This window comes from Lontra canadensis, unplaced genomic scaffold, assembly GCF_010015895.1.
Source record: "Lontra canadensis isolate GAN:19392208 unplaced genomic scaffold, GSC_riverotter_1.0 scaffold108, whole genome shotgun sequence".
In the NCBI taxonomy this organism is placed as follows: Eukaryota; Metazoa; Chordata; class Mammalia; order Carnivora; family Mustelidae; genus Lontra; species Lontra canadensis.
In genome coordinates, this window is record NW_022631102.1 from 2,561,305 (window position 1) to 2,578,763 (window position 17,459).

The window sequence follows — 17,459 nt, forward strand, 5'->3', positions numbered from 1 at the left end:
ATTTTGGAGCTGAAGCCGATTCAGCGGCTGCTAAGACCCAGAGCGTCACTCTAGGAGTCAGTGCCAGGGGTGGAGGTCACTGGAGGTGGACATGGAAGCCAAGACACCAAGGAGCTCAGGTCCCTCCAGGGTCCTGTGGTGGACATAAAACCACCCACGATGACAGCAGAACTGGAGTAGAAAGGAAGGCTGTGAGGCGGGTACTGAAGGCTTCAATGACTAGAGGGGGTCATAAGTCAGGAATAAGGCCATAATTAAGAGAGAAAAGCGAGTGAGTCTAAAAGGGCAGAAGCTCCAAAGGAACCCCAGGGGGAGGGGCCAACGGACCTACACCTAGTCAGCGTACTCACCTGGAGCACAGCAGCTGGGGCTCTGCCTTTCCAGCTCCACCTGCACCCCACTTTCTGAGCAATCATGGAAACGCAAACTGCGGCTCTGTTGAAGAAAGCCCTGAGCATAAAACCCACCATTCTTTAATTAGCTTAGTTAACACTGCCTTCAATCTTGCTAGCCACATGCACACCTATTCCAAAATCCAGACGAAAGGAAAGTGCAATGTCGGGAGTTGTGTTGTTCCCAGAATTAAGCAGGAAGAAGTAAAAGGGACGTGAAGGGACAGTGTGAGCAATTTTGTCCAGGACACAGGACAAGGAAGATGTAGCTTCCAAACCAAGATGATGAAGACACCAGCCACAGCTTCCTCATGGGTTAGCCCAGAAGAACAGCATAAGATTCGAGGCTGTGACTAATTTCTAACAGTCTCTCAACAAAAGCAAAAGAAGTTGGCAACCCTGCCTCTGTGAGCTTTGGTAATAAGAACGACCATATTTGCCTTGTGACAGGGATTTTGAAAGATCATCTAATTTACTCAAGTAAATCCAGAGCACTATAATCTCAACCAATTCATTCATTTAAAATCGACACAATGTGCTTATTATGTACAGGCACTGTGATGGATATGGACGAATAAGATGGTTTCTGCCCTCAAGTTCCAAACAAAAAATTCTAAATTTTGTGAAAAAGTGGGAGGGGGGAGACAGAAAGATCCAAACAAAAAATTCCAAATTGTGTGAAAAAGTGAATAGTAGTCAAACAGCAACATCAAAGGAAAGAGAGGTCTCTAAACCATGCAGGAGCACAACGCAGCCCAAGTGGTCATCCAACTACACTGTGTGATCTTCCCTATTTTACTGATGTATCTTACCATGAGTCCAAGGTAAAAACTGTAGGGCACCTAGGTGGCTCAGTCCTTAAGCATCAGCTCAAGGTCATGACCCCGGGGGTCCTGGGACTGAGCCCCACATCAGGCTCCCTGCTCATCAGGAAGCCTGCTTTTCCCTCTCCTTCTCTCCCTGCTCTTGGTTCCCTCTCTCGCTGTCTTGGTCAAGTAAATAAATAAAATCTTTTTTTTTTTTTTTAAAGAAAAAAAAGCGGGGGGCGGGGGGCTGTTACATCTGGATTCCTCCTACCTCAGCCAGCCCGAGACCCTCTGTGTAGTTTGCATCTCTTGATACAGATCTATTCTCCCGTCTGCTATCTGCTCACACGGCAGCTCCAGAGTGGGCTCCAAGGCAATCAGGGTATTAGATAATCCAATGTCCTTGCTAAAGGTCAATCAGTATATACTTCTCCTTGCTAAAAGCCACAGGAATGGGCTGCTAATCCAATCTGGGGCAAGAGGTCAAAGAAAGAGGTTTGCTAAGGGCTTCAACAATCTTTCTTCAAACAATCTTTCATATTCTTCTGAGAAAACGTCTAGAAGTGCTGTTCATTTGCATCCTGGATACGGGCTCTTATTCTGGACCACATGTTACAGAAATGTGAATCTAGACCTCCTCCACCATTTTGCCACTTAAGCCAGGCTGACATTCAGTGGAAAGCAGAACCAAGCAAATATCAGCAAAACCGAGGGGATGCCACAATCAAACCATGCCTGAAGCCCACTTTACCTCTGGAATATTCAAGAAGCCAATGCACCCCCTTTAAAGTTTTAACTAGTTTGAGTTGGGTTTCCTGCTACTTGCAAAACAAAACATCCCTAAGATTATAATATATCTGAAGTACGCTAAATCGTAAAATTACTCGTCAATCACCATCCACCAGCTCCTTTTATAGCACATTTTAATGTTCACCTCTTGCTTCTAGAAAGTCTTTGTTAAACCTAATTCTCAAATATTAAAAATGTAAATCTTTCCCTCTTCTTTAAATCTTGGATAATGGGGGCGCCTGGGTGGCTCAGTGGGTTAAGCCACTGCCTTCGGCTCAGGTCATGATCTCAGGGTCCTGGGATCGAGCCCCGCATCGGGCTCCTTGCTCAGTGGGGAGCCTGCTTCTCTCTCTGCCTCTGCCTGCCCCTCTGCCTGCTTGTGCTCTCTCTCTCTCTCTCTCTCTGTCAAATAAATAAATAAATAAAATCTTTAAAAAATAAATAAATAAATAAATAAATCTTGGATAATGACAACTAGTTAACACCTAAATAATAAAATCATGGCTCTAATTTATCCATAAAAATTTATAAATTTAACTACAAAAAATACTGAAAATTATCCCAGGCAAAAACACATACACACACCCCTAAGCAAAGTCACAAGACAGATGACAAATGAAAAAAATATCTTTCATTCATATCGCAAAGAACTAATCTCCCCAATACATAAAGAGCTCCTTTTTAAAAAAAATCAAAGATATCCAACAATCCAACACAAAAAATGGGCTAAGGATATGAAACAGTTCATAGAAAAAGAAATATATTCTATTCTTACATATAGAAAGATGCTCAAAGATGTTCTCATCACAAGGGAAAAACAAACAAAAATAACACTAATTTCTCACCTATCAGATCAAATGCAAGTTTGACAACACGCCCCATTGGTGAGGCTGTGCTGAAACAGGTACTCTCATGTGTGAGTAAGAATAGTACAACCCCTCCCTCTGGAGGACAATTTGATGATATCTATCAAAAATATATGTGCCAAGGACGCCCGGGTGGCTCAGTAGGTTAAGCGTCTGCCTTTGACTCAGGTCATGATCCGGGGTCCTGGAACAGAGTCCTGCATTGCGCTCCCTACTCGGTGGGAAGCCTGCTTATCCCTCTGCCTACAGGTCCTCTGGCTTGCACAGGCACACGCTCTCTCTCATGCTCAAATAAATAAATAAAATCTCAAAAAAAAAAAAAAAAATAAAAAAAAAAAAAAAAATATATATATATACACACACACACACACACACACACACACACACACGCACCTGGGTGGCTCAGTGGGTTAAAGCTCTGGTCATGATCTCAGGGTCCTGGGATCCAGTCCCGCATCAGGCTCTCTGCTCGGCGGGGAGACTGTTTCCCCCCCACCTGCCCCCGCCTCTGCCTGCTTCTCTGCCTACTTGTGATCTCTGTTGAATAAATAAATAAAATCTTAAAATATATATACATATATATATATATATATATATGTATATATATACATGCATTAACCTCTAACCCAGCAGTAACCTCTTGTGGAAATACATTCTGTAAATATACCTGCCTCCACGCAAAATAATATACATACAAAGGTATTTACTGCAGCATTATTTGTAATAAAAAGAGATTAACAGGGCGCCTGGGTGGCTCAGTGGGTTAAGCCGCTGCCTTTGGCTCAGGTCATGATCTCAGGGTCCTGGGATCGAGTCCCGCATCGGGCTCTCTAATCAGCAGGGAGCCTGCTTCTCTCTCTCTCTCTGCCTGCCTCTCTATCTACTTGTGATCTCTCTCTGTCAAATAAATAAATAAAGTCTTTAAAAAAAAAAAGAGATTAATAATTAAGAATCATCTGGTTAGGGGCACCTGGGTGGCTCAGTGGGTTAAGCCTCTGCCTTCGGCTCAGGTCATGATCTCAGGGTCCTGGGATGGAGCCCCACATCAGGCTCTCTGCTTGGTGGGGAGCCTGCTTCCCCCTATCTCTCTGCCTGCCTCTCTGCCTGCCTCTCTGCCTGCTTGTGATCTATCTGTCCCCAATAAATAAATAAAATCTTAAAAAATAAATCATCTGGTTAAGGGTACCTGGGTAGCTCAGCCTTCAGCTCCGGTGATGATCCCAAGGTCCTGGGATCCAGCCCTGCATCCGGCTTCCTGCTCAGCAGGAAGCTTGCTTCTCCCTCTCCCACTCCCCCTGTTTGTGTTCCCTCTCTCACTGCCTCTCTCTGTCACATAAATAAATAAAATCTTAAAAAAAAAAAAAAGAATCATTTGGTTAAATAAATGTGATACATGTCCACAGCATGGAGTATAAAGCCATTATAAGAAAAAGCGAGGAAGCTCTCAATTTACTAATATGGTAAGATCTCCAACATATAACATAAAGCAGAAAAAAACAAGATGCAAAATATCATACACAGTATGATCACTCAACTTTGCTGTTCAAATGTCATCTTACTCTTACATCAACAGAAGGATGAGTCAAAAAATGAAATGATTATAAGGAAAGGAAGGGAACTTTGCAGGGAGGACAGGCTAAACCTCTCTGAACAGAACCTTGTTTTATGATCTTGATGTTGGAACCACATAAATGTTTTATATAATCAAAACACAACATCAAATGTATTTTCTAACAGATTTACTGAGGACTAATAGATCTACAAGGAATTGCACATATTAAATGTGTACATTTGATAAGTTTGGACCTATGCAAACACCCTTGATACCATCACCATAACCAAGGTAACAGACACACCCAACACCTCCCAAAGTTTCCTTATGTCCCTTCATTTGTGTTTTTGTTGAGAGAACACAACATGAGATCTACCCTCTTAACATCCTGAAGCACAAGCATGTTATTAACTAAAGTTAATGGCGTACAGCAGATCTCTAGAATTTATTCATGTAGCACAACTGAAACTTACACAAAATTAAATTTAAAAACAATCCCTCATGTTCTAAAACTGGATTATGGTAACAGTTGTGCAACTTGGTAAGTTTGCTAAAAATCATTGAATTATATGCTTAAAATAGATGGCAGGAAGGTACAATGATTTTGGGGGACCAAGTCTGAAGAGGCAGTGAAGGACCTAAGAAAGCCAGCAAGGACCACGCCTCTCCAACTTCGCGAGCACCCGGACACGGAGTTTGGGTCAGTAAACCTGGAATGAAGCCTAATTCTGTACTTTCCACAAGTTCCCAGGGGGCGACACTGGTGGCACTAGTCTGTGTGCCATACTTTGAGGGTCCAGAAAACTTGGACACCTAGAGAAGCTTTGCTCTAAGCAGCTGAGAAACTGGGGCAGGAGCTGCCAGAGGCAAAGGCTAGGTACCAAGTGGGTGAGGGCCCAGAAGGACTTCTTGCCTTTTGCTGGAGGATTCGATTGAGCCAGGGTTAGAACTGAGAGTGAGTGAAAGGGGTTCTAAGGACTAAGCACAGCATTTAAGACAGGAGTGTCCTAGAGAGAGTGGGAGTACGGCAGGAGCCAAAATCACTGAGAAATGAAGGGAAGGAATGAGGGTCCAACAGGGATGGTGCTGATACAATCTGAAAGAGGATAACATGCTAAGAGGGGTCCTGCAGGACGACAATATACTAACAAAGCATATTACCTCACAAGTAGTACCAAAAGAAAGAAAATACATTAAGAAAAACATTTTAAAAACCACACTAAGAGTTTTGGAAGACAGGATATAGTCAACTTTTTTTTTTTGAAGATTTTATTTATTTATTTCACAGACAGAGATCACAAGTAGGCAGAGAGGCAGGTGGAGAGAGAGGAAGAAGCAGGCTTCCTGCTGAGCAGAGAGCCCGATGTGGGGCTTCATCCCAGAACCCTGAGATCATGACCTGAGCCGAAGGAAGAGGCTTTAACTCACTGAGCCACCCAGCCGCCCCCAACATTTTTTTTTAAGATTTTATTTATTTATTTGAGAGAGAGATAGCACAAGCAGGGGGAGGAGCAGGAGAGGGAGAAGCAGACTCCCCAGTAAGCAGAAAGCCGGATGTGGGGCTCGATTCCAGGATCTCAGGATCAAGATGTGAGCCAAAGGCAGACCCTTAACTGAGCCACCCAGGCACCCCCAAATTTAGGATCTTTAAAGTTTATTTCCCACTGAATAATGAGCTCTAGTGCAGATCCACTAACTAATGTAATTTGGAAGCAGTGATGAGTGTAAGTGACATCTGATATATCCGCAACAACTACAATATGATATGCAAACACCTGTGACTTACACTGGTGGTAAAGTCACAAGTCTGTTACTACTGTGATGTGTTGCCTAGATACATAATTAGAAGGACACACTGAAATTCAGTTAAGAGCTTTTTTTCCCATCTAGGCTGATATATTCCCTAAACTCTATTCAGATTAAGAAGCACTAATAAGGGGTACCTAGGTGGCTTACTCACTGGGCGTCTGTCCTTGGCTCAAGTCACGATCCCAGAGTCCTGGGATAGAGCCCCATGTCAGGCTCCCTGCTCCGCAGAAGGCCTGCCTCTCCCTCTCCCACTCCCCCTGCTTGTGTCCCCTCTCTTGCTGTCTCTTTCTGTCAAATAAATAAATAATCTTTTTTTTAAAAGGCACTAATAAGTAAATACTGCCTAAAATAACAGACACCATCTGCACGTTTGCCACTACTTACTTGTCCTTCTCACCATCAGATTATAAGTACTTTAGGCCAGGGACTCTGTCTTAGTTGTCTTTGGGTCCACACGTCCAATAAATGTCAGCTGAACAAGTCATTTATTATCCCACTGAACTGCAAACTCCTTGATGGCAGAGATTGTCTCAACAGTACAAACCAGCCACTCAATACATCTTGATATATTCAATGAGTGAGTATCTTATTCTCCCTTGTTGGATGATAATCCTCTCAAGGTCAGGGATCATGTCTCATACGTCTTTGATTTCCCATAGTCTAGTATACTGCTTTTCACACAAAACTACTCAAATATTTATTAAATAAGACATTAAGACAGGACAGAGCCTCTGAAATGAAGATCAAAGAGAATGAGCCCATGTACCCGTTCTGCTGTAGCAGGACAAGAAAGTGCAGTACAGAGTGAGGCTGGATGTGAACGACCAACGGAATCATCTATAATGTAGTTACTTGAGAATATGCTAAAGTATTCCTATTCTTGCTTTTAAAATGTAAAAACTTTATAAATTCGTTCCTCATGAGTGATCCTTCTTTCTTATGAAGTCTACATTTTCCTAGTGCTACAAAATTAGTTAAAAGTATAGCAAAGGGGCACCTGGGTGGCTCAGTGGGTTAAACCTCTGCCTTCGGCTCAGGTCATGATTCCAGGGTCCTGGGATCAAGCCCCGCATCGGGCTCTCTGCTCAGTGGGGAGCCTGCTTCCTCCTCTCTCTCGGCCTGCCTCTCTGCCTACTTGTGATCTCTGTCTGTCAAATAAATAAATAAAATCTTTTTAAAAATTAAAAAAAAAGTATAGCAAAGATTCGGAATTTTTTAGTACAATATACCCTACTTAAAAAAAATCCATATTACAAAATAGAATCGAGAATGCAAAACATGGCTCAATTTACAAATTACCAACTGGCAGAGAAGTTGTGAAGTTGAGAAAAATGCTACAAAATAAGAGCAATCGCCACCTCAACCTCAATCAGAAACAAAGATAAAGCATTTCTGAAATTAGAAATGCAAAGATTTGAGTTTTGAAATTTATAAAAAATGTGATCTGTACACAACCTTTCAGGGCAAATCATCTGTGTGAAATCCAAACCAATATTATTCTCCTTCCAGGCAGAGAAATACTTCTCCGCCTCACCTTTACTCCTTAGCTCCACTAGATACTGGCACTGCGTACACCATGTGCACAGCACACGCCTTCTACTTCATATTACGATTATCGGCACAGAAATACAAGCCCCTTACAGGCAGAAGTACCTTACTTCACCCTCACATCACCCACAGCAGACAGCAGTACCTTGTAAACAATAGCTCTGCAATAAACACTTGATGAATGGGGATTTTTTAAAAAAATTTTATTTATTTGAGAGAGAGAGAGCACGCACGTGCGCAGGAGCTGGGGCAGGGGCAGAAGGAGAGGGAGACTCCCTGCTGAGCAAGGAGCCTGACTTGGGACTCGATCCCAGGTCCCTGAGATCAGGGCCTGAGCTGAAAGCAGAAGCTTACCTGACTGAGCCACCCAGGTGCCCCAGAGGATTTTTTTTTTTTTTTAAGATTTTATTTATTTATTTGACAGACAGAGAACACAAGTAGGCAGAGAGGCAGTTGGTGGTGGGGGGCGGGGAGGAGGCTCCCTACTGAGCAGAGAGCCCCATGTGGGGCTCAATCCAGGACCCTGGGATCATGACCCAAGCTGAAGGCAGAGGCTTTAACCCACTGAGCCACCCAGGCGCCCCGAGGATTATTTTTTTTTAAAACAAGACATACCTTGTACTCTATTATAAATAAAAGATGCCAAATGTTAGGAGAATAAGGTAACTTATCGCTGATATTCCCAGATAATTTAAAATGTCCTGAAAATGAAGATTAAGGATGTCCACCAATTCGTTATTTCTATTTTTGATGTTTACTCCTAAATAACCAAACAGGACATTTCATATTTCCATACAAGCTAACCTCATTGAAATATAAATAAAATTGTTCTCTAAGACATGAAACACCAGACTACAAAAATCTTCAAATTTATTTTTAAAACAAGGTTCTTTAGGCATATAGCCAAAACTAGGCAGTGATAAAATCCACACTGTTTTGATTCTTGCTCAAGTCTTCTACCAAAGCACAATAAGTACTTAAATAAATGAAGTCACTAAATTAACTCAATGATAACAAACACAAATGACAAGTTTCTTGAGGGCAGAGACTTTGTCTATTCCCAGCATCTGAAAAAGCACCTTGCATCTGATAAGCATGCCCTGATATTTGCTGAAACAATGACATTCCTGACTATCTCCTGGATTTCACAGACATATTCTGAGAGCTTCTTACCATTACTCATATCCGCCCATTCTATCCTGCAAAATCTCATCATCATCCTCTTCAAGGTCAAGAGAACCAAAGTATCATATGAAAGTTTCTCTAGCCTGCTCTAAGTGATAAATGAAGATGCTTTCCCTTTAGTATATAAAATTTGATAGTCCGGGTTGCCTGGGTGGCTCAGTGGGTTAAGCCTCTGCCTTCAGCTTGGATCATGATCCCAGGGTCTTGGGATGGAGCGCAGCATCCAGCTCTGTGCTCAGCGGAGACCCTGCTTCCTCCTCTCTCTCTCTCTCTCTCTGCCTGCCTCTCTGCCTGCTTGTGATCTCTGCTGTCAAATAAAGAAATAAAATCCTTAAAAAAAAAATTGAAAAAAAAATGTGATAGTCCAATAGCAAAACAATTATCAGTATTTCAGAAAACATTGGCCCCTAATGAGAAAAAAACTACAGGTTTCCATTCAACTCCACATGTGTCCTACTAAATTAAGTACAAAATTTCTCAAAGTAAATTTGGTATAAAAAACGGAGTGAAGGGTATGAACGTGACCTTCTCTGGAGCAGGCCAGAATCTAAAACCAGCCTATGGGAAAAACCTTTGGAAGGCTTCTAGCTCACCCTCCCACACAAAGCATGAATTCCTCAGTCACCAACAGGGGGTCCTGCAGTCTTTGAGAAAGAGACAGATTATGTCCCACACAGAATGCTCATTTTCTCCCAAGTCAACCCACTGCACTCCTAGATAACTCCGGCTCTGAAAATATTTGAGCTGTTATTATAGGACTCTTCTGGCCCCAGTCTCATGGCAACACAATGAGTACAAAGACTTTTCTAGCATAAAGACCTAGTATCACAACATGTTCCACTTGCTTTCACAACACACCCCACTCCTCAATTCCCATTCAATGAGGAGGCAATGAATCCAAGACATGAAGACATCTTCCCAATAGAAAGATGGTTATTTTCATTACAAAACTACTGACCACAGATTCCTACAACCTTAAGAATTGAAAAGGCCTTGGAAGCCATCCAATTCTACTCCTCTCCCCTCTAAGGTAGGAATTGCTTCAATAACATCTCTGGGCAACACATTTGTGTCCCAGAATCTTAAGATAGGAGGGGAATAAAAGTCTCTTTGATTTAAATGTTAAGTAGTTCTTAGTATAGTTTTTAAAAGTTGTCTGTTACTGAGGCGTCTGGGTGGCTCACTGGGTTAAGCCGCTGCCTTTGGCTCAGGTCATGGTCTCAGGGTCCTGGGATCGAGCCCCGCATCAGGCTCCCTGCTGGGTGGGAAGTCTGCTTCTCCCGCTCCCTCCTCCCCTGCTTGTATTCTCTCTCTCGCTGTGTCTCTCTCTGTCAAATAAATAAATAAAATCTTAAAAAAAAAAAAAAAGTTGTCTGTTACTACATAGATTTGGGAGGTAACATGGTTTGACAGAAACAGATCAAAAGTAATCCGTGTCATTTGGTTACTTTCCATTATTTCTAGCTATACAATTCTTTAGCTATACAATTTCCCAGTTGAAAAGAAAGCTAAATTTGCTACCTCCTAACAATAATTTTAAAATGTCTTTACAAAGATGTGAGCCACTAAAAATTACCCATTATTTGGAAGCCCAAAATTGAATAGGCTCTTTAGCTTGTAAAGATCTTTTTAGAAGTATAACTTATGGGACGCCTGGATAGCTCAGTCGTTTAAACATCCAGTCTTAATCTCAGCTCAGGTCTTGATCTCCGGGTCGTGAGTTCAAGCCTTCTGTTGGGTTTCATGCCAGCATGGAACCTACTTTAATTAATTAATTCGTTAATTAATTAACTATGAGTATGGCATAGATGGACACCAGTGCTTTACTCAGTCATTCATGCAACAAATAAATACTAAGGGCCTACCTTATGCCAGACACTGTGCTGGGCACTAGGAAAACCATGAAAGCAGAAAACACACAGTTTCTCTTCTAAAGGAGCCTTGTTTATAGAAAAGAGAGATTTGGGTGCCTGGGCGGCTCAGTGGGTTAAAGCCTCTGCCTTCGGCTCAGGCCATGATCCCAGGGTCCTGGGATCGAGCCCCACATCAGGCTCTCTGCTCTGTGGGGAGCCGCTTTCTCCTCTCTCTCTGCCTGCCTCTCTGCCTGCTTGTGATCTCTGTCAAATAAATAAATAAAATCTTAAAAAAAAAAAAAAAGAAAGAAAGAAAGAAAAGAGAGATTATCGCCCAGAGAATTACAAATTCAGAAAAGTGCTAGAAAGGCAAAGTTCAAGATGCTATGAGAAGGGCACCTGGGTGGCTCAGTGGGTTAAGCCGCTGCCTTCGGCTCGGGTCATGATCTCAGGGTCCTGGGATCGAGTCCCGCATTGCGCTCTCTGCTCGGCAGGGAGCCTGCTTCCCTCTCTCTCTCTCTGTCTACTTGTGATCTCTGTCTGTCAAATAAATAAATAAAATCTTTAAAAAAAAAAAAAAAAAAAAAAAGATGCTATGAGAACATGTAATAAGGAAAACTGGTCTAGCCTGGGAATTCAGAGCAAGATATGCTATGGAAGTGATGTTTAAGCTGGGATCTGAATGGTGGCCATTCACATTTATGTAAAAACAGATGTCATAAAATGAAAGGTTGGTCCAATAAACCCAGCTACCTTTGGTATCTTTATCCTAAAACAACATCTTTAAAAAAAAAAAAAAAGAAAAGAAAAGGAAAGCCAAGTACTCTTTAAAAAGGTTTGGGGTTGGGGCGCCTGGGTGGTTCAGTGGGTTAATGCCTCTACCTTCGGCTCAGGTCATGATCCCAGGGTCATGGGATCGAGCCCCTCATCGGGCTCTCTGCTCAGTGGGGAGCCTGCTTCCCCCTCTCTCTCTGCCTGCCTCTCTGCCTACTCGTGATCTCTGCCTGTCAAATAAATAAAATCTTAAAAAAATAAAAAATAAAAAGGCTGTGGGGGGGCTTGGGTGGCTCAGTCGTTGGGTGTCTGCCTTCGACTCGGGCCATGATTCCAGAGTCCTGGGATCAAGTCCCGCATCGGGCTTCCTGCTCCGTGGGAAGCCTGCATCTCCCTCTCCCTCTCCCACTCCCTCTGCTGTGTTCCCTCTCTCGCTGTGTCTCTGTCAAATAAATAAGTAAAATCTTAAAAAAAAAAAAAAAAAAAAAAGTGTGTAGGGGTGTCTGGGTGGCTCAGTCTTTAAGCGTCTGCCTTCAGTTCAGGTCATGATCTCAGGGTCCTGGGATCCACCCCTACCTCAGGCTCCCTGCTCATTGGGAGGCCTGCTTCTCCCTCTCCCACTCCCCCTGCTTGTGTTCCTTCTCTCACTGTGTCTCTGTCAAATAAATAAATAAAATCTTTTAAAAAATTAAATAAAATAAATAAAAAATAAAAAGGTTTAAAGGCCAGGGGCGCCTAGGTGCCTCAGTCATTAAGAATCTGCCTTCGATGGGTGCCTGGGTGGCTCAGTGGGTTAAGCCCCTGCCTTCGGCTCAGGTCATGATCTCAGAGTCCTGGGATCAAGTCCCGCATCGGGCTCTCTGCTCAGCAGGGAGCCTGCTTCTCTCTCTCTCTCTGCCTGCCTCTCCATCTACCTGTGATCTCTCTCTGTCAAATAAATAAATAAAATCTTTAAAAAAAAAAAAAAAAAAAGAATCTGCCTTCGGCTCAGGTCATGATCCCAGAGTCGTGGGATCCAGCCTCGCATACAGCTCCCTGCCCAGTGGGAAGCCTGCTTCTCCCTCTCCCTCTGCCTTTGCCCTGCTCGCTTGTTCTTTCTCAAATAAATAAATAAAATCTTAAAAAAAAAAAAAAAAAAAAGGTTTAAAGGCTAGGAATTGATAGTTCTTTGGAGAGAAGGATAGGGTCTTACTCTACTGTAGATACCCCACTTGGTATCATTATCATCACTGTAGTCACAAAAATCTTTGCTGAAATGATTAGCATCAGTGCTAAATCAACACTCCTATTATCTTCAATTAAGCAAAGTAAGTTCACGAAATTACATTTCCTTACACAAGAAACTCCATTCCAAACTTCAACTGTGAAAAGAAGATGCTTTCTTGTACCTCACAGGATTGCTATCAAGATTCGACGAGATACTATATGACAAAATGCTGGGGCGGATCTTGAAATGGTTGGAGGATATGGCATCCGCATGATCAAAAAGCTTGATCGGTCCCTGCTTGCTATGACAGTTCTTTAGACTCAGCTGTGCTTCATTTTCCTGACCATGAGAAGAAGAAGAAGAAGAAGAAAAAAAAAAAAAAACTGTAACACAGGTTTGCACTCCTTCTCTAACCACGGTTTTCTCCAAGAAGGTGAGACTGAAAAACTCAAAGGTCCCCTCTAGCTCTAGAAACTGACCTGCATGTCTTTTTAAAGGGCCAGGAGTACACTGCTTGCCTCCTATTTGAGACCACCTCCTCATCCCTTCCATTCCCCCATGACTCCGTGCTTCCTTTCAGGAATGGCAGCACACAGTCCATGATTTGTTTCTCAAAGACCTATTTTCCACTTATTTTCCAGGCAGATTTAAGTTGAATGTATGCATCCAAATTAGACCTTTTGAATGATCCACATGATTGATGTAAAACTTTGTATGCCCCAATGAAAAAAATGAGTAAAAACAGTCAAAATGACCCAACTGTCAAGATCAGTTACAACTCCTAACCCCAAAAAGTAAATTTAGTTTTTTTGAGTAAGGAAAATTACCTGCTCAATTTCAAAATCAGAAAAGACAGTCTCAAAAACTATCACTTGTACTCAGAAATAAATACATGCAAAGTCATTCAAGGAAAACAATTTTTTTAAATTACAATGGCTAAAAGAGAACTAAAATGTCCACAACACAATGCTGTAAGATGTTGCCGTGTGAAAATGAAATTTAACAAAAAATAAATTATGTAGCTCAATAAATTATGTACCTAAAGCCAAATCTACATGTTTAAGATTTGTCTTGTTTAAATTGATTTTGGAATGTGGTCTTGAAAAGATCTCCTACTCTTCACTTTCATCAACTAGCATCCCAGCTAAGAGAACACAACTCTGATACTTCCAAGCAAGAGACCTGCTTGATGATGCAAACCAAGGCCACAAGATCCAGATAAGGGTTGCCACTAGAGAATGCTTCAGAAATTATACACTGTCAAAGAAAACTTTTTTTTTAAAAAAAGGTAATGTCGAGACTAGTAATTGCTAATAAATTCAGCTGTTGAGCACATTTAAATTTTATATAAATTTTAGTTAACTTAAAATTCTAAACTTATTTCCAGAGAAAAAGTTGATCTTTTCAGGATCAATGGCAAGATAGCAGCTTCCCATTTGACACTCTTAATGCTTATTTTAACTATATTTTACACATACCGAGGGTTTCAAGCTTTAAAGTTCATTACAGTCAGTATATTATAAAGTACAGTATGAGTGCTGCAATGTTCTCCCTTTAAAGAGAAGCAGATAGGAGTTAAAGAACTCATCCAAGGTCACCCAACAAGTCAGCGAAAAAGTTGGGAGCAGGACTAAAAACTTCAGCTCCTAGGCTACTAACTACTTCACACCTTCCCAATTCCACAAGAGAAAAAACGAAATCAAGTGATTTACTTTCAGTAATAACAGCTTACCTCAAACACAGTAAAGCGACGATCACAAACACTAACCAAAAAAGACGCACCTTGAACAAATGAGACAGCTTGCTACTTCTGGATACCACTGTCCTGTCCCGAGCTCTTGAAACCAAACAAAAACTTACTGGTTCTGGATATATTACCTCCTAGAGAACTTCCACTCTCAGTGTGTACAATTTGCTTTCACACTAGCCAAACACTCACAAATTGTTACCACCTTTTTCCCTGCCCAGGTGCTGTGGGAGGCATCAATTTCCTCACTCCTCCAAAAGTCCAGTCAAAGACCACATACCTCAAAACCAAGCAGTTCTGAGTGAGAACATAGTTACATCGCCAGTAAAGGAAAAGCTCTAATAAGCTGCTTCTTTTGAAGAGATATTTTTATAAAAGATGATTACATGCTTCACAGAATTAATATTAAGTTGCCCGCCAAGAAAAAAAAAATGATTCTTGTAAAGTAGCTTTTAAGGCTTATGCCTCCCTGTTTGGGACATAGTCTGACTCGTCGGACAAGAATGATCTGGGCACGCTCACACAGAACCCCTATGAGCAGCTTAGTTCACTGAAAACACCACTCCGACCTCCCAACTGTAGTACTCAGTCTTTCTCATACTGTAAGGACCAAGACGAGCCTCTTCAACGATCTCTCAGGAGAAGGCTCCCCGGCGGAGAAAGTGACAGCGGTCCTCCTGACGTTTCTGGGAAAAGTGTTAACACCAGAGAGAGTGGCTCCTAGGAAGTGTCAGTGCGGTGGAGTAGCCCTTGGTTCCGGGCAGGTCCTTTCTGACCTAGTCTCAAGTCCTTCGCTACCAGCCCGGATTCCGCCTTACAGACCTTCCCAAGCCGCCCCGCGCCCCTGTTCTCTAAGCTGGAGCAAGACTCCCAACTCTCTCGGGAGGCGAGGCAGTCTGAGCAGACAAGACGGCCACCCCACCTCTTCCGGGGACTCGCAGGCCCGCTCCCTGGCGGTGTCAGAGCCTGACGGACCCTGCCAGAGAGAAGGCAGCCGGCCCCTTCTGGGGCCTCCCAGACGGAACCCCGCACCCCACGGTCCCTTTCCACGGCCCCCACCCCTTCGAAACATGACCCTCCTTACTCGTGAATCCCCCTTCCTCAGGAGCACCCCAGTGGAGTTACCGGCCCACTCAAAAGTAAGAGCGACCGCCACCCCTATCGGTCACCCTGGCCCCCACTGTCACCGCCCTGCTCCCGACCTCTGCCCGCGCCGCTGGCGGGCCCCGGTGACGCCCGGGTCGGTACCTTGCGGACCCCCTTGTAGATATAGAAGTAGAGCTCCCGGCCCACATTGAAGCAGAGGCGGTCGCCGTTGCCAGACTGGTCGTTGAGGTTTACGAAGGAGACGCGCACGGGGTTGGATCCCTGCGAGTTGAAGGGCACCCGGTTGGGCCGGCTGTACTCCGAGTGCGGCAGCAGCTTGTACAGACCTTCCCGAGTGGTGAATTGGGTCTTAATCTCGTTCATCTCCTTCCCTCCTCCCTCCGTCGCCATCTTGGAAAGCAGCGTTCATCCTGCCCTAAGTGCCCGGATCACGCCCACCGCGCAGGCGCCGTCGCAGGCTGTCGCTCTCTCCCCCGCCCCTCCCCCGCCTCTTCCTCCTGGCCCCTCCCACTCGAGAGCCGGCCCCGCGGAGGCCGGCGGAGGGGTAGGGGCGGGCTTGTTTACGGCCCGACTGCGCAGGCGTGTTCACCTGGCGCGGTCCGCGCGACTGGGCGTCCTCAGGCCCCTCCCCCGGGCGCGGCGTCTGGGCTGCCCTGTGACCGTGCAGGTGAGGCGAACTCCGGACCGGGGTCAGGTTAGCGGTGTCGCCTCCCAGCTACCCCCGGGACCGAGCCGGTAAGCCGAAGCGGCCGTACGTCTGCGGTGGGGAGCGTTGAGGAGAACTCGAGCGGCTTCCTCAGTTGCCTCGGTCGCGCCCTGAGGGGACCCGGGACCCCGAGGAGCGGAGGGAGAGGGCAGCCCCCCATGCGGGGTGTGCACGTGGGTGCCGAGAGCCGAGCACCGGAGCTCCGGCGTTCTGCCTTCGGGAAGATGCGGGGGCGCCCCGAGGCTGGGGGGAGCCCCTCACGCAGGCCTGCCCTCTGCCACCCGCACGACGGTCGGGGAGCCCCTCAGCGCCTCCCGGAGCCCGCTTCCGAGCAGGCACCGAGGAACCTCCGTTTCCCGCTTCGCGGGGCCGGGGCGAGCGCTCGGCGCGTGCGGACACAACTCTCCGGGTGTCCGTCGGGGGAGGGCACCGGCCGACGTGGAGCCAAGTGGGTTTTTTCAGTTTGCCTTCCCGGTGTTTAGAGGAAAGGGGGAGTGTCGGGCCGGGCAGTGGCTTTCGGAACCACAGACCCAGTCGAAGCAGGTGTCACGGGCCGTGCTCAGCAGCCTGACAAGTAAAGGCCATTGATCTGGACGAAAGAGGCCGAGGTGGCACCTGCGAGGTCACTAGGCGGAGCGGCGTGCGCGCGCTGCCGGATCTAGGTATGGAAGGAGCGGCGTGTTGTACCCCTGGGTTTCCCGGCTGGAATAGGAAAGTTTCTAAAGCGAGCAAAACTTTCTGGGAGAATTCGGGCGGGGCGGGGGGCACAACGTTTGTTACAGCAAGAATGAGCTATTCTTTACATTCAAGTCATGGCTGGAGGGTCGCAAAACTAGTAGACGGAGGTGAGTTCTCCGGCAGAGGAGCCTGGACCACGGGACCGGTATTACACAGCAAGCAGGTACTGCCCGTGACGTCATAATGCGTCTGACACCATCATCCTCTACCCTTGTTCACGTTGGCAAAAAAACGCGAGAGCAGGATCCTACTTATTGGGCCCCGACATAGCTGAAATGTGGGGTTGTAATGGTTTTGATGTTACTGCTTTTCTCTAAAAGTCAGATTGATACCGAAAGTCTTTTAAAATGCCAGGATGTGTACTGTGGTCACCGCGGATT

General features: G+C 44.8%; 1 protein-coding gene across 6 annotated transcripts in view; it reads right to left on the reverse strand.

The window, feature by feature from the left end:
* The window catches only part of WDR20 (WD repeat domain 20), a 65,666-nt gene extending 49,572 nt beyond the window's left edge, over positions 1-16,094 (reverse strand). For 5 of the 6 annotated variants that reach the window (XM_032839530.1, XM_032839532.1, XM_032839527.1 and 2 more), the window contains exon 1: positions 15,777-16,094. In XM_032839530.1, coding sequence (XP_032695421.1) covers positions 15,777-16,025 — 249 coding nt within the window. In that variant the 5' untranslated portion in view covers positions 16,026-16,094. Of the gene's footprint in view, positions 1-12,909; positions 13,121-15,776 lie in introns of all 6 variants that reach the window. The other variant, XM_032839529.1, reaches the window with a different exon arrangement.
* Positions 16,095-17,459: the final 1,365 nt, after the last annotated feature.